The following is a 25,736-nucleotide window of genomic DNA, read 5'->3' on the forward strand; positions in this document are numbered from 1 at the left end:
ATGCTACTTGAATGGCAGCGCTAAGAAAATTACCATTTATGCAAAACTATTTATAAGTATAAATTAACTTCTAGAAAACAAAGTGTTTTATATTTTGTAAGTAAATTTTACCCAAGTAAAAAGAAAGTGGCAGCTTTTCTCAACAAAAAAGAAAACAAAACAGTTTTTGCTGTAGCTACGAAAGGTTTCTTACATGAAATGTCAGCTACTTATTTAATTAGGAGAATAAGTTGCAGCGTAAAAAATATTTTCTGCATTTAAGAGAAATACACAGCTATGAATGAGCTTGTTAAACACTTCAGTAAGGAACATGTTCTATGTGCTCAGAAAGGTATTTCCACCCTGTCAGCTGTCTAAATCATGTCCTGTTTTGATAATAAACATGCCCTTTAAAACCGGTTTAATTAAGTGTGCTATTTTATCTTTATAAACTAAATCCAATCCGCTTGATTTTTTAATTGTTAAGATGAAAAGATCGAAGACTTGGCAAGGAAATACCAAATGAGGTATTAGCATGTATGGAATGCTATTTTCAAAACTAAATATATAGACAATACGTACTCATAGCCCTATGTTTTAGCAGCAATTCCATGGCTTTACAAATAAAGCAAAGCTGAAATCCATTTATTAAAATGCAATGATAACAGTAGTTTAACAACTTTGTAATTCACTAGCACTGGTTAAGAGTTCTGTTAACAAAGCTTGGAAATGCATCAAAGTGAAAATTCAGTAGTCAGAAGCAGCATGCTTCAGAAATTCAAACTAAATAAAAAACATTTCACATGCACTAAGTTTGGTTTGGTTTTTTTCTTTTTTTTCTTTTTTTTTTTTTTACTAAGTCATGGGCCAGCAAGTTTTTTAGAGATAAAGAAGTTGAACACGTTAACTTTAGAAATTCCAGCCTCTCCAAAACATTAAAAAAGCAGAAGTACTAAATAAAATGGACTCCAGCCCTTTTCATGATATTCTGTATTTTATATATATACGCATTCATAAGACAACTTCACCAGCCCTTGGTGAGAGTCAGGAACAAGCAGCTTCATTCAAATTCAGCAGAAGTGTCAGATCTCATAACAATTAATTCAGAATCTGGAAAAAAAGGGCGTGCTTGAGAGTAGAGGAAAAAAATTAGAAGAGGCCAAGTTACCTGGAAAAGTGCTTTGTAAAATTTAAAATTCTGACTCAGTTTTACTGCACTTGTGGCAGAAACAGATTTTTTATGGGCTACATAGGTTACAAGATTATAGCACTTCAGTTACATTTTCTTCCTTAAAGCGTTCAGCAATTCAATGCGACGGCTGATTGCAATCCAACACCCACTTTCAGGAGTGTGAAACAATAATAAACCTTCACCTCCTAAATCTCAGTCTGCTTGATCCAAATTGTTACTATACTACCTTTATTTCCCTTTCAAACATGACTGTCAGTATTACATCAAGTTTCCACTCGACTGAAAAGCCCTAATTGAACTCCCTGGTGCATAGAATCAGAGTGGTTTTGGTTGGAAGGGACCTTTAAGATCATCTAGTTCCAACCCCCTGCTATAGGCAAGGACACCTCCTCCAGAACAGGTTGCTCAAAGCCCCATCCGGCCTGGACTTCAATACTTCCAGGGGGGGCATCCACAACCTCACTGGGCAACCTGCTCCAGCGTCTCACCACCTTCACAGTAAAGAATTACTTCCTAATATCTAATCTAAATCTACCCTCTTCCAGTTTAAAGCCATTTCCCCTCATTTTGCCACATAGAGATATATCATAAATTAGTCTAATTACATTACTGCATCTTCAAAAGGTCCCAGCCTTTCTAGCTCAAAGAACAGATGATGCACACTCAACAAACTAGTGAATATTTCTGCTGTGTGTGGCTTTAGACGTCTATTTAAAAATAAAAATATCATTTAAAGCAGTAAGGATCTTAAAACAGGTATGGATTTAGAAGTCAAAACTCCCAGAAGTTGGGATGTTTGCAATGCCTTATTTTCACTCCAGTGACAACATCTCATCTTAGATGACTAGATGCTTGTGTTTGCAGAAGAAAGGTTAGAAGTATTTCCTACAGAAGCGCAGTTCAAGCAACAAAAGCTATGAAGTGAAGGATTTCAGAGTGCATTTCTACAAAAATTACTAGCTTTAGAAATATTTATATCAAAATCTTTAGATTAACAGTCAAAGCAGGCAGCCCTTCATTGTCAAGGCCAACACTGTAAGGAAAAATGCAAATAACGTCAGATGACAACTGAAAACAAGACAACCAGAATAAGAAAAAACAGACATGGTTCGCTACAAAATATTAAAAGCCCTAGCATCTTTTTTAGCATTTTATTTTATATGACATCACTTACTCTGATACGTGTTTCATCAAACTTAATAAAATCTGGAAGCAGATACATGATTTTCCCACCCTGCAGAGAAGGAGACATCCAACGAACCCAACGGTACTCTACAATTTGTTTAAGTGTCCCCCAGAAGGATTAGTTTTGGGAAGCTCCTGCTGAGGCACATACTTAAGCTTGGCTAAATGAAGAAAATCACAAACCCAAAGGACCAGAAGTCTTGAGACTTACAGTAGGAAGAATTATCTAAATCACATTTTCAGTGACAAAGAAGAACATTAATATTCAAATAATTTTTTTTTTTTTCCATTAACCTGTTCATAACTTCCATCAACACCTACCTAGTGTCTTCACAGTATAATGAGGACTCTCCAAAACAATCCCTTCTTCTGTGTCAAATATTGGATTGTCTATTCCAGTTTTTGGAGGAATCTGTGCTAATTTCTTAAGCCTCATGGAAGCAGTAAGGTCCAATTCCTGTTTCTTTCCCTCTTCCTCTCTTCTGCGCCTTATGTCCTCCTGCTGCTGCCGGATTCGCTCCAGCTGAGCGCTCCGCCGCATGGGCATCATCCTGGAGCCCAAATCTCCAGGGCAATCGACAGCCATTTCTCGGTGCTTCTGAGGTTCCTCAGGAGATGCAAGATCCACATTTTTTGCTTCACTATCAGAATCTTCTGTGATGTGTCCGTTCATATGAGAAGTTGTCATGGTTATGTGCAATTAGGCCTATTCTCTTCAAATAGAAATGCTGCTATTAGGCCAGTTTTCGTTATGCTGCTGTGTAAAATCCATTATAACTTCAAAAATATATCCCTTCCATCACAAGGCAGCTGAAGAAGCATCCACGATGAAAATCTAATGAAAGACATTCAAAAAAAGTTAGTAAATAGCTGCATTAATAACAAAATAACCTAAGACAATTCTTTAGCGCTCCAAGCATGAGAACACAAACTTTCTCTCCACATCCCTCACAGATCTGATTCATCTGTTTTAGAATTGGCATTGGAGAATTAGTAGTTGAAACTCATGCTAAAATTTTGTACAATTCCACATCAAAGAACTGGATTATTCTGCACTTAAAATACACAACTGCAAATTAGCAGTCTTCTAAAAATTCCCACTAATGCATCCTTCACTCTTAAAAATTCCAATGAACTATGGAAGTATAAGCACTAAATACAAATAATTTGTTATAAACAAAATGCTCACAAGAGGATTTATAAACATGTAAAAATACTTGCATTTATTGCTCACAAACTGAAGCATTTCCCATGTAAACACCACCTCCCAGGTTTCAGAGAAGACAGGTCTAGCATAGAGTTCTTCCAAAAGATACTATCTAAAGCAGATTGGAACTGCACTTATACAATTCCAAGCAGTGATAAAGTCTTAGCATGAGTTATGTTAGTAGCTACTCTTAATGCTTTCTATAGATACACACTAAAGCAGGAAATACGTATTAAATACAAGAGCAGAAATCTTCACCTGTGCACGCACACGTATTTATTTGGCAGTGTACAATAACTGATTTCCACAGGCACATAGTGGCATTCCACTACATTCCAAGTCCAGCCTTACCACCCTGGTACAGTTTCGTTTCTGCTGATTCAAGCTGAAGAACTCCAGTGTTTGAAAAAATGCAACCACACAGCTCTTAAATATCACACATACCTGTGCCTTACACTTTTTCTTCCTACTCTCAGTATCACAAAACAACAGAAATATTATTCTCAGTATGTCCAATTAAAAGGTAATAAAATTAATAAATAGTTGCAAAAAGTTACAATTACATTTGATTTTTCAAGCTTTTTTTTGTGTGTGCATTATCATTTACCAGGTGAAAGGAAATACTACAAAATTCCCAGAAGTTGCATTACACAAAAACACTGGAAGGACCAAGACAAAAAGAAATCCTTTCCTATACCAAATGCTTGCATTTGGAGGAGGAAGGGAAGGCTCCTTCTGTTGTAATTAAGTTGAAAATTAAATATCATTAGCACAGCTTTGGAGAAGCAGCAACAGACACTCCTACACAAATCACTGCCAGCTTGCAATTCTAAGTATGTGCAGCTTTTCATTTTCATTAATGGTATGCAGCTACATACAGCAACAGCAAAGCAGTTTTCCTCATTTGTTTCTCGCCCAGCTACTACAACTGATTATTACTAAGATTTTCTAAAAAAAATCTAAAGAGTACATATAGAAGCATTTTTCCAACCATGAAAAATCTTTCTGAGTCTTCTAATGATGTTTAGGTACCCTGCACTGACATGCAAAAGTGTTTTTCATGTTCAACATTTTCTCATTCAGAATAAAGAAAAAAAATCAAGCAACAAAGAAAAGCCCATTGAAAGCTGCAGAGCACTGGGGCTAGTGCTGCAAGTGCTGTACAGTCAGCTGGGGCCTGTAAAACCTTCTCTTACTGCCCAATTTAAAAGGAACAACCTTTGAAAAACGGAGTCACAAAGTTAGTATTCAGAAGCAGGCCAAAATGGGATTTCTGAACATCCAGGAAAGGCAGACAAGAAGTTCACACAATGATACCCAGATAGCCAAATGAACAACATTCCATCAAATCTAAAATCATTAGCTACCTGAGAGAGAGTATGTTTTGAGGTTGAATCGAGAAATAACAAAAACTTATGCATCTGTATACAGAATGAGAAGTTGAAAATGGTTGAAAAGGAAAATGGTTTTAAGTTAAGGGAGGGAAGATTTAGGTTGGATGTCAGGGGGAAATTCTTTACAGAGAGTGGTGAGGTACTGGAACAGGCTGCCCAGAGAGGTTGTGGATGTCCCATCACTGGAGGTGTTCAAGGCCAGCTTGGATGGGGCCCTGGGCAGCCTGGTCTAGTATTAACTGGCCTAGTATTAAATGGGGAGGTTGGTGGCCCTGCATGTGGCAGGGGGGTTGGAGATTCAGATCCTTGAGGTCCCTTCCAACCCTGGCCATTCTGTGATTGTGAAGTTTTTAAACCTCTTTCATTTAGCAATAAGCACTGAAGAGCAGAGAAAAAAATATAATCTGAGGTAAATATAAGCAATATGCAGACAACGGTAATATCGTTTCCATGTTCATTTTCCATGAAGATGTCAAAGGCGTACAAATTCTTGAAGGAGTGAGACATAAGAGTGGCCTGTAATAACAGATCTTAGAGACTGAAAATGAGCCGCTGAGTTAAGCCAGTTAAGAAAGAAACAAACATTAGGGTGTCACCCAGTCTCACTAATAGCCGTATTTGGGAAGCAGGTACCAAAAAGTAAGAGTTTCAGGAGCACTTCAAGTAGAAAATAATCTTTATATCCCAGAAAATTGCATATCTCTGTAACAAGGAATTAGAGTACAGGCAAAGTAATCACACCCAGGTAACTGAGAAGATTTGAAATCTCATTTATCAGGCAACCTTAAGTTCAACTAGGCCAAAATACCAACCCAAGTCCTCCAAACATATCTAATTAGTAATCTGTAAAAGCACAAGGATGCTGCCATTCTGGAATGTCAGAATAAGTTCCCTTAATCAAAGGGACTTGTGATAATGGGCTAACCCCTCCAATTCTGAGCCTGCTGTTGTTTCTGCCTTTTGAAGCCTACCTCAGATACCACAAAGCCTTATCTGCAATGATTCATAGAAAAATGCTACTTCCAAATGCAACAAATGAAATGAGCATTTCATTTGTTTTCATCGCCACAAAAGGGAAAAAAAAAACAACTTTCAGATCAGTTCTGAAGCTCCTCTCTATGGAATTCAAACATCAACATGACACTGGTAAAGCATTAGCTCAGCCCTCAAATCAAGATACACTATAGCTGAGGTTAAGAATAATAATTAAGCAGAAGCAGATAACAGGAACAGGAAGAATTATTCTAACCAATAAGCATCACATCAGAAGTCTTATGATAAATGACTACAGGAACAGTTTACTTGGCTTTTCTTTCTGAGGGTTTCTTTCAAAATTTTAAAAGCCCTAGAATAACATCAGTAAAAGAATGTTGGTATACCAAGTCTCCTCTCTGCAAGTTGTGGATCATCTGGGACATCAGAAAAAGTGTTTTTTATTCCACTAGTTCTTATACAAGGGAGAGAATTTGCAGATGTTTCAACAACACTGATTTTCCAGTGTCATGTGTAAAATACACAGAAGAATATTTGCACTTAACAGAATTCTGCTTTAGGACTTTGCATTAGCAACCTGTGCAATCCTTAGACATACACAAGTATCTGTGGAACAGATTGGTTGCTAAAAGTTTGACAGAAGTAAATCATAGCTTTGAACTGCCCATATCTAGCAGGGGAACCTCCATGTTGCCACGTGATAAACAGATGTTTCCAAATAAAGTTCATTTATGACTGTCTTCTGCCAAATTCATGCATTAAGTTGGACAATGTTTTCTCTTCACAGACCACATTTACTATTGAGTTTTTGCACTACAGAGAAGGTTTGTACAAATTGCTAACTGAAGTACAGCTATTGTGAGAGTGTGTTTTACCAGCTCCCAACACCATTCAGCGTTACAGAAGAACTTCACTGCGAGGTCATTATGAAAAGCAAACAAACTATTTCCAGTGCAAGCTCAGAACAGAGAAATTAAAGAAAAAATTTAGCTATTGTCTTGCTAGCTACACCTATTCTTCGAAATGCTGTATTTTATGAAATAAGCAAGCACCCTTCATGCTGAGTCCTTAACAGTGCTGCTATCAGTCCTCTAACCACCACGGATGCTGAATGTATTACTCAGCAAAGCACAGACCCAAAAAGCCTGTTAAAGAATAAACATATAGGCAAGTAATCACCTTGGTGTGCAAGGCAGATGCTAAAGTAAAACAAAGACCGACATGGACAGAAACAGAAGGGAAATGCTGTAAGGTGGCTGGAGCTTTCACCTAGGGAACTCTGGCTGGTGTGCACAGCAAACTTAATTGCTTTAGCAACCAAATTCCATATGGTAAAATTAAATCTGCTTTGCTTAAGCAACTTCCCCAAAGTAAAAACGACACTATCTAGAGGCTGAGATTGTATTATGCTTTGGTGATGTTTAAAAATTCTTTCAGTTCTAGAAAAAATATGATTAGGCTTGACAGTTCCCTTTCCAAAATTCATTAAAACTGCAAATCCTGAATGACTGCATGGGAGTTCAGCGGTCACTGCCAGCCAGACATTTGCTTCTGGCACAGTAAGGAGCACAAAAGCCCTATTGGAACTGTAATTATAAATGTAAGAAATACATATTAACATGGTGCACAATGCAAAGGATTTTATTATCAGATGAGAGCCACATACACAGCAGATATGGCACAGTAACACATTCACTAGAAACAACTGGAAGAAGCATCGTAGGCTGCTGAAGTCATTCAAAACAGATTGATTAAAATCACATACAAGATGCTTCCTGATAATCTGAATTGCTGAGAAAATACAAGCAGAGAATTATGCCAGCCATCTCCACCATGAGCCATTAGTGGCTCAATTAGCAGTGGGAGTTTTTACTCAGGCTTCTAAATAAGCAACACTTCAGTCATCAAAACTGCAAGCTATCACAGTAAAGTAGAATTTCAGTAATTTCATGAGTGGAATTCAGTGTAGAAAAAACATTCCCAGCTTTCACTGCATCATCTCCCAAGCATCATTTGTTTCCTCAACAGTGATCCAAGCTTAAGAAGCTTGAAACCAAATTGCATAAAGGAAGGCACAACACTAATCAGTTTGCAAAGCACAAATTTCATTACTAATTGATGAGAAATTGGAATGTATAGCAGAAAATACTTCACAGATTTCACATGGAGAACAGCAGCATCTGTAATACCTGGTACACACTTCAGAAGCCTAATGTTTTCCAAAAACAAGTTGCAAAATCTATGACAGCTTCACACCATTTTTCTTAAGTTCCAAAATTCCGTAAAAGAAAAAATACCCTGCAGTAACTTTGCAATGCAATCAATACTGATTTCTAGTATGCTTTTTTGTTTTAGTCTACAACATTTTACATCATTTTCTCTAATCAGATGCTGTAGTATAGTCTTGGTATTGAAAGAAAATGTTTCCTTTGTTTCCAGCTGGCTCTTCCTTCTAATCATTTCAGAACAGGGTTCATTAGAAAACCTGTCAAGCACAGTAACTCAGTTCAACACGTGTATTTCAAAGGGCTATCAGACATGCCAAAAGGTTTTAGCATTCCATGCTCACTTCAATGTGCAAGGTATGTGGATCAACAGCTAAAAGCTCTAAACTCTCAAAGGAAAGCAATTTTCATTGTTACTGCTATGTTACATTTGTACAGGAGGAGGAATAAGACTATCAACTTACAATATTAAAACGCAATAAAAATGGTGAAATTGAAATTTCAGACACTGAGAAGAGATTCCAGCTTCACAAACAGTATGTACAAGTTGTCTGAGATACAAACATGGGGAATTGTAAGCACGTTATTGTATCACACTGATACCGTACATGGGATTTGTCATTATCAGAGAAGTCCTCTTCACTGCCAAATGCCCCGAAGAGCAATTGGGCACTCACCTGGTCCAGGGAGGTAACATACGCTCCCCTCTGCCTCCTCCTGAGCCAGGGCTTCCCAGGCAGCAGCTGCAGCTCCTCATTTACACCAGCTCAGCATTCCGCTGCCATTCTCTGGAGCGGGACTGCTCGTTCCCATGGCAAGAGCTTTGTCCGCTCCCACCGCGCTCCTGCGAAGAGCTGCAGGACTTACATCATACATGAGCCACGCAGGGCTCCTCACTGCGCTCAGCTTCTCACCCTGCAGTTTGGAGATGGGGCAGCTGCTCCTCCAATCTTGTCAGCGAGCAAGGTGACTGCTCAAACCCAGAGGTGAAAAAGCACCATTTGTGAGTCACGCTGAGGGTGTATCTCAGTAAGGAATAGTAATGCTGCCAGTAAGGTCTCTGAAGAACAGCACTTTCAGGAAAAGCTCACAGCCTCAGTGACTCAGGTGTCTGAGGGCCTGTTAAGAAAGACATAGGAGCACCACCACAGACTAATTTCAATAATATATTTTAAATCTGTTAAGTCTAAAGCAATCAAACCCCCTTAGAATGAGCATGGTTTAAATTTTAAGAAATTGAACAGGTTGATTTTTAGAAAAGAAATAAAAACTCATATAAAGGGGGGCAACACAAAATTCTTGTCAATATCTCCGTGAAAGAAACATCACACGTTCTGTTAGCAGCAATCTTCCTCCATTAATATCTCAATAGTGGACCCCTTTAGCCTATTAAAAGCAATAGCAGGACAAGCAGAACCTCTGCACAAGATGTTCTAGTCCTAACAAACTGAACTTTCCATCCGGATATAAATCCTTTGGTCCCCATTACAAAAAACTGAAGTGCTTTCACAATTGACCAAAATAAAAAAAAACAGTTACTGATAACACTAACAAACATTTTACTTGTCACCATTCCCTTTGTCTTAAATATACACCAGTATTTGCACACAAGCATTGTTTAATTTCTCCTTTTTATACCAAATTAATGAGAGATGAGAAGGGAAATACAGTTTCAGTTGGTGCGAATGCAGACACATTTGGGGCAGGAAGAACAAGTCAGAGAAGGCTTCAAGCAGCCTATTGCCAAAATTCACGACTAGATAGAAAACATATCTGCCAAGGTCATCTTAAAGGATATTTTAAAATTCAGTAACATACTACTTAACCTTTGTTTATATTTTGCTATCCCATTTCAATAATAAAGCTCTTACATGGACGATCAAACAGTATTCAACTATCAGCAACTCCTAGTGCTTACGAGGCCTAATCTCTCTGTTAGCTAAAGAGTACAGCAGAGGGCAGTCTCCACATCAATTAAAAATGTGAGAAAAGAACACAGGTTCAGTTTCAAAAAGTAGCTCCGGAGACAACCAAGGTTATAGTGCTCTGATGTCCACAGGATCCCCAAAACACTACATAGATTTACTACCCCAGCATCCCACTGCAACTTAGATCAATAGGCTCCGACTGCATACACATCTAAATACCCAGTTCTAATCAAGTCTTTTGCACCACCTACCCCTACTCTGCAATTAACATTTGATATAAAGATGACAGTGGACTACACAAATATCTACAGGCTGCAAGGAAAAGTTCGTAAGTAGTGAAAGAAGAAAGATTTACTTTAATTGAGAGTTAATGCCAAATGTTTAGAAACCTTAAAGCATAACAAATGAAGAGTAACGGAATTCCTAGAATTCCAAGGGTTGTTAAGAGATCTCACAGGACAGCCAGAAACACGATAAGATGACAGCCATTTCTTTATCACCTATTCACAGACAGTTAAGACTGCAGATTTCATTGTTTTAAAGGTAAACATGCCAGTCCTTGTTTTAAACTGAGCTTATATTCTCTGTAGAATTAAAAATATATCTGCTATCTTAAAAATCTAATAAGATTCCCCCCCAAGCTCATCCCTTTAAATTGTATCTTTTTTGGTTTGGACTCCTGTGTCCTGATCTCAATTCCCAAGTTCTTCTTTTTAGCATAGTAGTTTTAATAGTCAACACTTGTTAATGCTTCACTACCTAAAACAGTATTAATAGTAAATAGTAAAAGAGTAAATAGTAAATATTTGCAACATTACTTGAATGGGTGAAAGTGATCTTTTTTTTCCCCTTTGAATTACTATCCTTAATGCCTTAACCTGCTTAACTCCACCAATACATCATTCTTAGTTACCAGGAGGTGGGAATAAACAACTTCTGACAATTTTTTTTCTGTCCACAAAAATAAGTTCAGACTTATAAAAATTCTGAAAACTTCTAAAAGTTCTGAAATAAAAAGCATAAAACAAAACTACGATTGAGAATCTTTGCACTTTATAGACTGAGCAGTCAACTGCTCACCACACCCTCAGAACAAACCAGATTTCATTTGAGCTCTTCTCTAGTTATTTATAGGATACTTCTACAAACTATTTTAGATATTCAGGTCTCTGATGTCACAAGTTCTCCATTCCTAAACTCGTGCGAGATTATGGTGACAGCTCTGCTGAGCAAACCCCAAACAATTTGCTGCATAAATTTCAGAAGTTTTTCTTCTCAAGTATTTTCACTTCACGATTGCTATCCTCCATGCCCCTCCACATCCCCCAAGGTTTTCTCTAATTACCATCATCTGCACTTGCTTCTTCTGGAAGACAATGTAACCAAGGCATACCAGCCGCACAGCAGATGTCTGTTTTGTCTATGATACTATTTCAATATTACTATTATGCTGGAATGTATTGCTAGACAAAAGACAGAAACCTTCATTATTACCAAAAACAAACAAAAAACCCATGCTAAAACAGAATAAATGCCTTGGGTAGCCATGGCAAGCGTATCCCCAAAGAAATGCACTGTCACAACCGCGCTTTGCATAGAGGGGTTATGCTCTGTGACTTTGTGTCCATGAAATCTGCTGTAATGTTTCTCATTCCTAAAAATATGAGCACCAATGACAGAAATCAGAATTATGCATATAGGAAAAAATATTCAGAGGCTGCAAAGTTTTGTAGTTTCGTCACACTTTGCCAGTCATGTTATTTAACATTTGCAGTATATTTTAATTTCTTCGGGGAAATAACAAATGTTTGCGCACAGCTTTAACTTTCAACTGCTAGCACAGCACAATGCTGACTAGGCTTTCAAGTGTGCCCTAATTTTGGATCCTTCCAAACAGAGATCGCATAGTTTATGACAAGAACCATGAAAGAGCCTGTCAGTATGGTTTCTTGGACCATTAAGCTAAACTAGTTCACTGCTGCCAAAGAGCACAGTCTCAAAACCCTCTCTCAATTGCTGCTCCCTTACCCTCTCCTCTTTTGGGTTGTACAACCAATAACACCTGAGCTCTATAGCTTTCAGATGTCTCTGCAAGTTGCCTTAATTCACTAAGCTTGTACAAAATGATTTCATTTTTCTGGTTACTTTTTGGCTGCAGTGTCATGCTGAAACAGTTTACAGTAACCTGAAATGTGACCAGACTGATACAAGTGGCAGGAGCAAGAGACTGACACCAGGGACTCAACTCCAACAGAGCTCATCTCACAGCCATATTCTGTGAATTCATCTACTCTCCCCCTTCCCAAATACAAGCAACAGCTACTGATATAAATAAATAAATAAATATGAGGAGCTTTTCATTCTAGAAAAAATATCTAATAACCTCCCACGCCTACAATCATTAGTGTAGGTATTTCTTCCTGAATAAAAAGGACTGCTAATAATCTGTTGGTCTCTCTTAGAAGAGATAATCTGAAACAAATTCTGAACACTGTGAGTGTGAAACATGTTCATCTTTAAGCATATTTACTCCCAACCAAAAACAGTAAATTGAACAGCTGCGTCTTGAGAGCACTGTTAAACGAGTATGTACTGAAAAGCAGGAACATCCCTGCACACCGACAGGTTGTAAGAGAAGCTTGAAGAAAGATAAATTACAGAAACTATGAGCAGGATCTCACTACAAGATGTGAAAATTGGATGCTTTGTAAGTAATCTACACCACTGGACTTTCTAATAAAAATGCAAGAAAAAGCTTTGCAAAAGCTAAAAAACCGTAACAGTTGAGGCCTTTATACCTTATAAAAAGTCTCTCTCTTCTGTTAAATGCAAGCAGACTCTTGGGCCTAATTTTAGCAGTCAGTTACAAAAATTAAGATTAAAACCCCAACGGGAACATACTCCTGCAAATTGAACGCATGAGCATAATAACCACCGTGGCTGCAGAGCTTTATCACAGTACAACTTCTTTGCTAAATCAATAAAATGAAATTCAATTTCTGAAAGCCGTAAGTAGAAGTTCTTTTAATTTTAAAAAAATAATAGAGAACAGTGATAAACTTACAGGAATGCACAACTCCAACTTATGTCATAGATAGGGGTGCAGTACCGCTGCCTTTCTCTAGAGTGCCCACATGTGCCAGTGAAATAGATAAACACTGAAAGGTACATTAATCTATACTTTATACTCGCCTGCATTAACCAGTATACTATTACACTATTATTCTTTCAAAAAGAAAAGCATAGAGATTGCCCAATCATTAGAACTTTCTGAAGCATCTGACAACTAAAACTAGTTCCATCAACTTGTATTACCTGCTATGATCAACTGCAAGAATGATCAGCCAGGAAAGAAAACCATAACAGGATAAGAAAATGGAAATCACAATTGAGAAAGGGCCAATTGCTCTTCAAAGACTCTGAACAAGATCAAAATTCAGATATTTACCCCCCTTTACCTTTCATGCATATCTTTTATCATACGTTTCTCACCAGAAGAGAAGTAACATATTTGTACATTACCTCTACTTGAAATGAGCATGCATAAAAAGTTCAAGTCCAATTTAGTGGATGCAAGATTAAAAAGCTTTTCCATAACAAAAAGTTTTTCTTCTTGGCACAGATGTCAGTTATCAGCAACTCAGAAATTTTATAGTGGGAGAACGAAAGAGAACGGTAATGCTGGGCATCTTTGCATTTTACCACTCAGTGAAGAAAACTGTACAGGCACTACACAAAAGGGCTCTGAATACCTAACAAAGAAGCTAGCTAGCGAGCAATGCTTAGAAGAATCAATCACACACCCAACCTGGTATTTAAATACCTAAAGTTTGTACAAGCTTTACATACCAGTGATGCAAATGTGTTTATAAGCATTACACCAACACGGCTGATAAATCTCTTAAAGAAAAAAACATTTTATGGCTCCAATATTTAAAAACCTCAGTCATCAGGTACTTTTAAATCAGAAAATTCAGTGTTCCAAAATAATCTTGCTGGCAAACTTAAAGCTGTCATCTACAGCCACTTCAGGTAGCACTGACTCCACTAATTGCAGGTCAGCTGCATTCCAAAGGAACTACAGTACCGATTCCCTTGGAAGTTCAAGCTTCATAAGAACACATTGTTGCCATCCAACCAAAGAGGATGAGCTATTAAACTCAGCGCCAAGGTGCTGTATTTCCCATAATTTAGCTTATCTAAGAATTCGGCAGTTCTGCTTTGGGTTAAAGAATACAGCCTTCAGTCAATTAGTCTTTAACAGGTTTTACAAGGCTAATCTTTTGAATAAAAAGAATCACAACACTTTGGGCATTAGGTACTTCTTTCCTAAATTCACATTTACAATAAAAACACCGAATGGAAGAACTACTTGGTAATTCCTCTCACAAAACAATGATCCTGAACGCTGTCCTCTCATGTGGAGACAGCAGATGGGTGCCTTTCAATAGAGGTGAAGAAAAAAACTAAAAATCATTAATCTAACACCAGTCTGGGGCTCCTGTACTATTGTGAAATCAGGCATCAAGACATTGTTTGTTGCTTCTACAGACCACTGTCAAAAATGAGAATGAATGCTATGAGGATGGACCTTGGCTTTCCATGAGAAAAGCCAGAGAAGGATATGAAAATGCAGGGGAAGAGAAATGGAAGAGTCTAGAGCTAAGTGCTATGGAGTGAAGCTCATAATGGGAGAAACTTCAGCAATTTTTCATCCAAGCAATAATGAAAAGAATAGCAGAGCTGAACTGTTTGAAACTCCATATTTACATTAAAAGTGGAATCCACTGCCAATGAACAAGGCTAAAACGATAAAACTGAGATGGGCAAGATCACAACCTGAATGCATGGCTCAGCACCAACACCATTGTTTCTACATGCCCTTCAGAAAGCTGCCACTGTCTTGCACACAGTTTTTCAGATCAAAGAGGTCAGCCAAATAGTAACAGTAAACAGTGAAAGCCCTCATCCACTGGTAGAGAAACTACTTCCTTGGTACTACTGGGAGAACACCTCTGATTCTGGCATTAGCAGAAAACTGGTCTGATGCATCAGCCTTGTAAGCAAGAGGAAAAAGAAGCCAAGTTTGCAGATGAAACTCCTAATATCATGTGAGGTACCACAGCCCCAACAGCAGCACAATGGTCTATTCAAGTCATTGCTGGAGTCATCTTAACAATCAGGTTTACAGAATGGATTTCAATTGAGAAAATTTATCCATACTATGAACATTCCCAGTTCTTACCTAGTAACTGGGGGAAACTCTTATATCACCAAAGCAAAGAAAGCAGTTTTCCTAAATGCACCTTTTCAAGATTTAACAGCAGCAACTCTCGCCATACACTTGTGCAGCATAGCTGAAAAACTTTCAGATGCAATAAAACACACCATCCATCCCTAAATAAGCTCACATACTCATGCATTAAAATGATCTTGTTAAAGCCACTACTTCTTCCTTCTAGTTTTCCCCATTTGACATCAGGGTATCATTCTGCAAGATGGGAATGATGTTTCCATTTTTCCAAACCTCCTTCCTCTCTTACCCTACACTGTTCTTGGCATTAGCAGCTCTCTCCACAAAACAACTTGGTGGGATAAAGTGACAGAGAACAAACCAGACAGAAAGAAGTCTTCCATTCTCAGTTGCGAAAAGCTGTAATGTCAAGAACATCTGTACATAAAGCTGTGGTCTGTTTTCATCACCAATAAAATTGCAATTTTTAGCTTTTATAAATCTATAACTCAAACTGTTACTAACTCCTACTGGGTACACAAGAGTCCGTTTACATCTTAACACTAGTCAAAGTGTACCAGAAAATACCATGAGCATTCACTCAGAAAAAAGAAAAAAACAATCCAAAAGCTCTCCAGAACAGTGCTGTGTGATCAGCAACAGAAGGTTCAGGAAGACAGAAATACCCAAAGGTAACAAACAGGAATTAAGAGACAAATGTACTCTCTGCAGGTCGGATTAAAAATCCAGATGGCAGTGAATGCTATCCGCTTTCTCAGTTTGAAAAGTGTGGATTTAGGACTAGGATTAGAAATTTAAGGTTCCACTTTACACACAGCAGCTTTTGCATTCTGCCAAGTATGAAAACTATAAATATCACCTAAAATGCAGTCCTCTAATGTCATCCAAAGCGTATCAGACTACTATTTTAGCAGTCTACCTGATTTGTTTCAGATTATTTTAAGTTACCCATCAGTGGTATTTTTTCAAGTGTATTAGGTCACATTATGGGAAAAATTTCTCTCTATTAAGAAGGAGACCTGTGCTACTCTCTATTAAGATAAATCAGCCAACTTAATGCATAGAAGTTGGGAAGTTTCAAGTTTCTCTCACGCAAACCAAACAAGGCATAAGTTCATGTGGAACAGTTTTTGCTCCTTCTCTTTGAAAGAGCCAGAAGTGTCTGAAATCAGTACTGTGAGTTAGTCAGGACACACCAAGGTACCTGAGGAAAGGGGTTGGACCAGATGACCTCCAGAGGCCCAGTCTGTGATTTTGTTTGCACGTGAAACAAAGTAAGGAAGTACACAAAAGGTACGCACAGATAAGAAACAGCCTACAGAAGTTAAATCACACACTTTTAATTTAACAAACAACAGGCTATTCAAAAAGAGTTAGAGCAGAAAATGGTTTGCTTACCAAAGATGTGACCTCAAGATTTTACTGAGGACAATACACAAAAGGATCCAAATATTTGTGAAAAAACAAAGAATACATCCAAATACTTTTCAATCAATAAATAAAATGAATCCCCATAGGACTGGGTGAGTAAATATAATCAAGAGGTCTGACATAACTGAAATTAAATTAACAAGTTTTCCTAATACAATTTTCCATCTACCATTCAATATAATGACTGCAATAGAATACATTTTAAATTTGCAATAGAAAGGTTTCAGTCAACATTTCCAGTAAGCCAGATGGGATTGGGATGCTTTGTGTAACAGCAGCGACTGCCAGTAAGACACTGGAGGATGGGACAGAGAAAGAAAAAAAACTAATAGGTGACACTGAACCGCCTGGGTCCATCACAACTATCAGTGCCTCGACAATAATAAACCATACTGAATAGAACTTCTGCCTGTTCCTTGCTAACCAGGCTAATCTCAAATAAAGAAAAGTAACAGGGGTCTCATACAACAGAATGCTCTCTCCAACTCCAATGCATGTGAGAGGCCTCTGCAGCAGCCTGCCCAGGTTGTGAGCTCATCTGGACACTGGCCTTAAAATCTCTACTCACTACTACATGCAACTGTCAGTCCTGTAGCTATCATACTAACAGGGAAGCTGTTTAACACAGTCTTTCAAGAACAGTTGGGTATACGAAAATTCTATTAATACAGAATTTTAACTGAGAATTGAAAATGCCACCTCCTAAGTCAGTAAAATAAATTTTGGAAATGCAATTCTTTCTACTTCAGTTCATAACCAGAAATCTCAAGGGTGACAGCACTGCGTTCTGATGCAGTATTCCTTCTTCTCTAGTCAGCCTGACAGGTCAGACCATCTCCTCACTCAGCAGGTACTCTGTGATCAGCACTAGTGCCTTACTTGAAAGAAGCTCCTCTAATAACTGTTCTAAAATCTCACAGAGCTTCTCCATTAACAGCACTGAAGATCACTTTCTTCTCTACCACTCCTTCTGAGCACTTGTAACATGCATTCTGTACATTAATAGATGGAAAAAATGCAAGGTTCCAAGATTATGCTTTATGGTTTTACAGAGTGAGAACACGCCAAAGAAGCATTTAATTACTGAGATTTTTTTTGTTAGAGAAAAACCAACAGCACAGTCTAAAGAACTACATATATTCTCTTGAACAATCCAAGAATGCTGCAGTGACTTTACCATTTCATTTGGAACCCAAGCACATAAAAGTGCAATCACTTTTTCAAATAACACCTGAAAAATACTGACTTCCTGAAAAAAAGCTGCAACAGTTTGCATGCCAATTACACAGCAATCAGCTGGCAACTCTGGCCACTGGTTTCATCTTTAGCACCAAATCAACTATTCGTGAGCCAAGCAGAAGCAGATAATTTTGATTTTCTACGAGTCTTGACAGAGCTTCTAAATCATACTGTTTCTTACCACCACGTAAATAAGAGTTAACAAATGTTGGGATACGGATATTTGTTCTCCATTACTTCTACTTTACCACTTCAAATTATATTGCTACACTGCAATTTAGTTCAGGTTATACCTTAAGCTCATTTGAAAATAATAAGACAGCAGCCATCAGTGATTGTCAGTGAAAAAAGCCTAATTGCTGAGGAACCTCAATACCTACAATAATGCCTTCTATTTTCCAACTCACATCTGTTGACTTTGCTTTCAAAGGTGCAGACATTTAAGCTTTCAGAACGAAAGCAACCATTGGTCCTTCTGACATACCCTGCTCAACAGAGACTCTGTTTAATAAAATGGTTTTATCCCATTCAACTTGAAGACTGTGTTTAGTGAGGAACAGTATTCCTCTGGTTTCCAGAAACCGCCAAACCTCTCAGCAATGCAAGCAGACTGGAATTAAGCTCCACTGCTACCAAGGCAGTAGCAATACCTATTCCTGCAGTCAGGGCATAATAGAGCTACACTAGGAAGGTTCGGGTATCATATCACACAGCTTGAAATGCAGACAGTCAGATTTCATTCATTACTTTTAGAAGTTTTGATCTAGAACCAAAAGATTCACATGCACTTATCCAGTCCATTAATGTTGACAACTTGGGATGTATTTTCAATTTGAATCCGGTTGATATTTCACATTAGACAATGAGAATTTTTACTCTAGAGATTTCTCTGGAGAATCAGCACTTGTAAACTTTTTTGTTTTGATTCTACATTTATAAAATTTTACCTGTATAAAAATAGGGATAATTATTTCCAGACATTTAGTCAACACTCACAGCCTAAAAATACATCGAGTTGCAGGAAAAAAACCCAACACCTAACAAACTGAAATCAGAATTTAATATGCGAGGTAAATCAGTGAGATAAATGAATGAGATTTGTGAATACTTTCGCATTCTAACTCAAAATTCTAACTCACATTCTAAGCATGTACTTATTGCTCCTGGTTCTGGAACCAGGAACAGTTCTGGAGTTTTGACTACAAATACTGGATGTGTACTAGTTTAATGAATTTTAACAAGCTAAGCCAGTGAACTACATCTACAGACTTCTTGTTCCCCTAAATTTTAGGCATCCATTCAAATAGCACCTATGCATAATATTTCAGAGTCTTACTGCAAGTAATAAGCTGATGGATTTTCTTTCTGTTTTTCGAACTGATGTCCGTTTTGCTTTCAGTTTGGCATACAGTGGTTGTACATACTGAATGAACAACGCCCTTCTGCTACACTACATACATAGAAAACTAAGCCAGTGCAAATTTTAACCTCCAAATACAACTTGTTGGAAATATAACTGTAAGAATAAGCTAATATAATAAAATATTATTCTTCAATACCTAGAATAGCGTAATGGTCAGCAGTACTACACTGGATCATTTCTGAGTTTCTCAACGTACAGGTTTGAAGTTATAGACAGAATTTGCTGCAAGGAAATCATGAAGAAAATTACTACTTTTCCTTTCTTTTTTTATTCCCAACAAAAAGAAGAAGAAAATGCTGCATAATAGGCTGAACCGAAGGGACCGCAAGCTTAACGATGTTGATAGACGAGTTCTAACAAATCTCCTTGTAGCAGATTAAGTTACTATTCTCAGCTGTAGACTCTGCTCCCATCAGAAATCACTGATCCTTTAAAAAGCAGAGTTAGCAGAAGGCAATGTGTGCTGACACCTCAGCCACTTCTGTACCATGTCTTTGGGCATTTTTTATTCGGGTTCTCTCCCTTACACATCACACTATTAACTTAAATGACTTGGGAACTAGCATTTTGGCCATGCCTGCAAGTGACAAACTGGAGCAGAGGAGCTGAAGGTGAAAAGCTAAGAGAAACCACCAAGCCCGTTAAGAACTCCTAGAGCTATAGCTGCAAGCTAAGTAAGTGTCTCACTAAGTAGCTACAATCAGATGCATCACAAATCCAGTCAAGAAAATAAATACCAAAAAAGCGAGGAAAAATAATTACTAATTGCTTAACAGTTTACACGTTAAGTTGAACAGGATCTGATTAGTCACATTATGCACCTTAAAGGCTGAATACTGAACTTCAAATTAGCTTTAAAATCCAAGAACTGAAGTCTTGCATGGAATCTTAATTGTCACATCAAGTCCCAACTACAGAAGTTATAAACAGCTCTAACATACGTAACACCAAAAGAACAGCGTTAAATACCTTTCTAAGACTTGACAGGAATGCGCACTTGAGACGGAACACAAAATTGGTCTACACTCACTACTCAGCCACTTAGGTATGCAGCTGCAGTCATTAAATATTTGTCCAAAAAAGACTTCAAAAATGTTGACAGAGGGAGAAACCTCATGAAGTTCTCACCAACATGAAATTCTCACCAGAAGTCTGAAAGTGGCTTATACATTAAATGCAGGTTTGCAACTCAAGTTATTCATTTAAATAAAATCATACACAAATCTTCAATATTTTACTTCCAGAGAGGTGGTATTTCAGATTTCACACAACCTGTTAAATACAATTGAAATCTGTATTGTGCAGTTGTTACCCACATACTTTTCATTATGGCTAAATACATACAACACTTCACGTAAGGTATATAAATTAAAAACCACCACTGATCAGGCAGGAAGCAGACTCAAAGTTTCAAGAAGAGCCTGCACATACTTTATTAGGCTTTACTGTCCAACTCTGCAGATTGTTCCTCTCACCCACCTTCCACAAATCAAAATACAACACTTTGGAAGACAGGAGTTTACAGGTGAACTTTGAGTGTCTTACTAGACACACAGACTGAGATATTTAGATTCTGATTCTTCCTTGCTCTGATCTCCCAGCTCTTCATTTCCATTAAATGAAATAAATTCAGCTCCAGCTTGCTACACACATTACACGCTCACAGCCCAATGCAATACAGTATTTGGTTGAGATCATCTGCCATATTTGTATGGCAAATTTCACAAATTTCACAAATTTCAGTAAGCCATAAAACAAGATTTCCTGTTGTTCAGGATAATCTCAGTCATACCTTACTGGGTCAGACAAATGGTCCATCAAGCCTAAAACTTCATGTCTGAGGCATTGTTGATTGAGGCAACCAGACATACTGTTAAGTGATAACCTGTGCATCCACAATTTTTTTTTTTTAAGACATTAATGCTACATTTTCAAATATTAACCATCAAACATGGTAAAGGAATCAGTATGAACGTGACACTGGGTGCTTACATATGTTCCTACGGCAATAAAAGCTACCGGCCTTTTTCTTTTTAGCTGCTTCAAACCTGTAGTTTTAATCAATGTCACGCTGTACATAATCATCCATTACTCTTTGCTTTTTTTTTTTTTTTTTTAATCTCCAACATTTTCTTCCACCCTTCTTCTCTTCAAACAGATTTCATCTTTCTGATCTCTTCCAAGAAGGCTCCATCCCTTCAGTGTTTTCAATGTCCTTTTCTATCTTTGTTTTTCTTCTCCATGTACTCCTAAAAAGCAAAGACCTGAACCAGGGTGAAGACAGCAGGGCTTTTGCATAGCTGCACTGGGATGTCTTCTGGCATTTTTTGATGCCCTTCCAGATACATTCAGCATTTTGCTAGTTTTCTGGCTGACACTCTACACAACACATAGCAAACAGATACCATGGTTAAAAATAACTTTCTCAACAGTTCTGAAGACACCGGAGATCTCAATTTTATTACACTTCATAGACATCTAGTCATCTCGCCACGCACTTGCTAAAAATTAGCTCAGTGCCAGGAGCACAAGAAATACTCCACTTCTCATTGTACTAGCTATTATTCATTATGCCTCATAAAAAAAGCAATATTCCTGTTTAACTTCATTCCTACAGAGAAATTTACCACAGAAATAAAAGAAGTAAATGAAAGTCGTAATGAGACTTTATATAATATAAGCATCAGAAAACCTAAATAACACAGACAGCACCACAAAATGAAATGTTAAGTATAGCTACTGTTTTACAGGCCAAGCCAACCTTGAGACAAGGCACCAAACTTGATGGGAAAGAGAAAGCAAAAGGTCGCAAGACTTATCGGGGTGTAGGAAAGCTGTGGTCCAACATAGAAAACCTTTGTTTCCTTGTTAATATTGTCTGTATTGCCTATTTAGAGATCCAGCACTGAGAATGACTTGTCTTCGAAGGGCTGCAGAAGTGGAGAATGCAAGATAACAAAAAAATCCAGAAAAGCTGCAAAAAACAGTAACAGCAAAAACACAAGTCCACAATAAACAGAAAGATCTAAGGAAAATCAATATACCATCAATATACTCAAAATTGATCATATGACTATCTCTAATAGCAATAGGTTTACTAGTCTAAACAATGTATTGATATTGAAGTACAAACAATATAAATTAAAAATGACGCCATAAGCTGTAAGCTGAAATAACACTTAGCTGTCACTTCAGAACATCATATAAGCAGATGCAGCGTATTCTTTCTCAGCCAAGAAGAAACAGCTCTCATTGCATGTCATTCTGACCTCCACTTACTTGAAAACTGGCACAAGCTTAAAGAAAGAAGCAAGCTACAAAATATGTTGAAATAACCAGTCTTGAAAAGCTTTGTGCCCATTCTGTTATCTTAAAAACATCCTCATGATTTTTTCTTTTGGGAAGCAGGACACGTGCCATTTACTTTTTTTGGATTCCTAGCTTTTCTTAAGATACTTTCAGTCCTTAATCTTTTTATCATGCTTGATGAGTCAATGAAGAAGAAACATAAGGTCAGAAGGCAAAAAGTGTCCATTAGACTGCAGAAGCCTTGGAGTGACTTCTCCTTCCTCTTCCCACTGAAGTCAGGTAACCAACCAATTCAGCTAGTACTCATAACAGCTTGAAGGAACATGAAATGTCAGGAAGCAGTTGATGACCTTCAAGTCGTGAATTAAGAAAACAGCACACACTTAAGAGTCTAAGAATGGACAAAAATCAAGGTGATCATTCAGTAGAAGAGATCCACTAATCTACTAAGAACTTAGGTTCAAACAGACTTTTAGTGCTGTTTATAGCTCTTAAAAAAAAATAAAGGCAAAAGCTATTCCACTGGTCAAGATAAATACTACTGGGCTCCTAAGTCATTTAAGACAGCCCAACAAACAAGACAATACCAACCTGATCAGCTTTTACCTCATTTACTCTAAGGGACTGTGCTAATTCCTTCCTGTAAGTAATTAGGTTACTGATTTAGACCACCTTTTGATTACTGGAAAAAAAATGAAATGGTACAAGCTTGCATTATGCTTAATTATCCCACAACATCAATCACCATCTTTAAATACATATCCAGTTCAATTTTCACTCTCTTCCCTACAGAGGAGAGCTTCTAATACTACTTAAACAAAATTAAATGTTATTGCATATTGACACTAAACAATTCCATCACTGCTTGATCCTACAGATTCTGCAGAGAGTACGTGATTTCCACTAATACCATATTCTTCCACTAACACAGGACTAAGTTTGTCTGCTGACATCACGTCCTTTCAGACACTGGGAGAGATTTGCTCTCTGAAACAACTTTTTGCCAATATTAGATTTGCAGTTAAACATCTATTAAACACAATGCAGTCATCTAACTTTTTTTTTTTCTCTACAAAAGCAGCTTAAGTTTTCTTAGTCAAGATACAGCGCATTAAACCATGATTAACTTATCTCAACTTTCCTTAGCACTAGCAGACAAAGCAAGAGCAATTTGATTAAAGGCGATAAACATGGGTGACCACTAATTTTCCACCAGGACAGTAAAGGGATACTGAATCATCTGATATTAAGGTCAAGCATGAGTTTTACATGCAGTGACATCAAACTGTAAAAACAATATCTACTGTTATAGAATTTAGCAACTCAGTACCCTAACTGCCACAAAGAAAAAGATGCTTCTCTCTCTACATTTCTCCTTTGCTGCACCAAAGACCAGCTCCTAAATAAACAACAAATAGAGAATTAGTTACCAAGACATACTACCTTCATTGTCCTTGATTGTGAAGATCATCTCAGTTCAAAACACTTGGTTTTTACATTTTAATATTCAACTGACTGATCTCTTTGTCACTCAGAGACCAAGAATTGGCTCTAGGGAAACATCAAGTGAAGTCCTTTCTCTTAACAGCATTTTTACCAAGGCATCAAAACACTTACATTTTACCTGCTTTTCAGCCTTGAACAAGATGAACTTTGATTATTCTTTCCTATACCTCATTAAGTGCCAGGCACTCATATGCCGTTATACAGCTAAGAATAATTTGAATACGTATCATCAGAAGCATTTATAGCAGCATACTACTGAACTAAGCAACACTCTTAGGCAGTAGCGATGTTGTCCCCCTTTGATCACATATATTTGTAAACAGAACCCTGTAACTAATCATCTCAACATTACAAGCGCTGAATACTTCTTTTCCAGCCCTAAGAAAAGGCAGGAATGCATACATTCACCTCCCAGCAGGCACTGCCAGGCCAAAGAGCAGTTACTGAGGTTGCACTGGCACTTCCTCGTTATTGAAGGATTCAGGTCTGCTGAATTCAGCACTTCAGAGCATGAAGATACCACTGAATAACTTCACACTGTGACAACGAGAATTCTTACTGACTGTTCACGCAACACCTGATCCAAATACAGTTACATGCTTTAGATGCTGACACACTGACTATACAATATTTGAGTACCCTCAGTGCCTCTTGTAAAAGATCATTTACCTCTCCCACCACTTCTAAAATAACCTTATCAGAAATCACTTCTAGTGCTAAATTACTTTTTCCCCACAAAAACACCTATGAGGGTCTGAGTTGTCTGTTCCCAGATTTCCCTAGAAGATAAATCCCCTGTCACAAGAGAAGGATAAAATTTACAGTTTGTTTTCTATCTTATTTCTCTAAAGAACCTCTTTCTCCAGAATGTCCATATTTCCTTCTTTCAGAATTTTCAGGGAGATGGGAGTTCATTTTCAGTGCTGATAAAGCATAGCAAAAGAATACTGAAGTTTACAGATATCAGCCAGGAGCTGCACTATCATGTGCTCCAATTGTCAAGACAGTTCTCTAATTCTAGAGAAGAAATCTAAAAACAAAAAAAAAATTAAAGACCAAAATTAAACCAAAATCAACAACTAAAATTGTAAGCATAAAACCACAGTAACTATTTATCACTCAGCACTTTTTGTAAGACACTTACGGCCCATCAGAACAGACAGATGATGCAATTAGGCAAATAAATTCAGGAAACAAGGCATCCAGGTGATCTTTATGTAACAGATAATTGCACATACAATGAAACAATTTATTTCTGTATCTAATTATTTGGCATCTTACAAGAAAGAATAAGGTCCACAATGGAATCCAAATGTCATGCCACCTACTAGGCTTAGCCCACAGACAACCAACCAAGCTCCCCTCTACAGCAAGAGCAAATTATAGATGCTGTTCAAATGCCAGGCTCATAATCTGTAGGAACTGGCAAATTTAGCCAAGAATCCAACTAAAGAGAAAGCTTAGAAACAAA

The 25,736-nt window shown here is 37.6% G+C and overlaps 1 protein-coding gene across 2 annotated transcripts in view; it reads right to left on the reverse strand.

Annotated features, from left to right (window-relative positions):
- PALS1 (protein associated with LIN7 1, MAGUK p55 family member) overlaps nt 1-25,736 on the reverse strand; it is a 50,618-nt gene that overhangs the window by 21,606 nt on the left and 3,276 nt on the right. Inside the window, exons 2-3 of one of the 2 annotated variants that reach the window (XM_090141178.1) lie at nt 8,853-9,294; nt 2,678-3,191 (exon numbers count right to left, since the gene is read on the reverse strand). In XM_090141178.1, coding sequence (XP_089997304.1) covers nt 2,678-3,044 — 367 coding nt within the window. In that variant the 5' untranslated portion in view covers nt 3,045-3,191; nt 8,853-9,294. The remainder of the gene's footprint in view (nt 1-2,677; nt 3,192-8,852; nt 9,295-25,736) is intronic. The other variant, XM_031593691.2, reaches the window with a different exon arrangement.

Source organism: Phasianus colchicus, chromosome 5 (assembly GCF_987193195.1).
Source record: "Phasianus colchicus chromosome 5, bPhaCol1.hap1.1, whole genome shotgun sequence".
Taxonomy (NCBI): Eukaryota; Metazoa; Chordata; class Aves; order Galliformes; family Phasianidae; genus Phasianus; species Phasianus colchicus.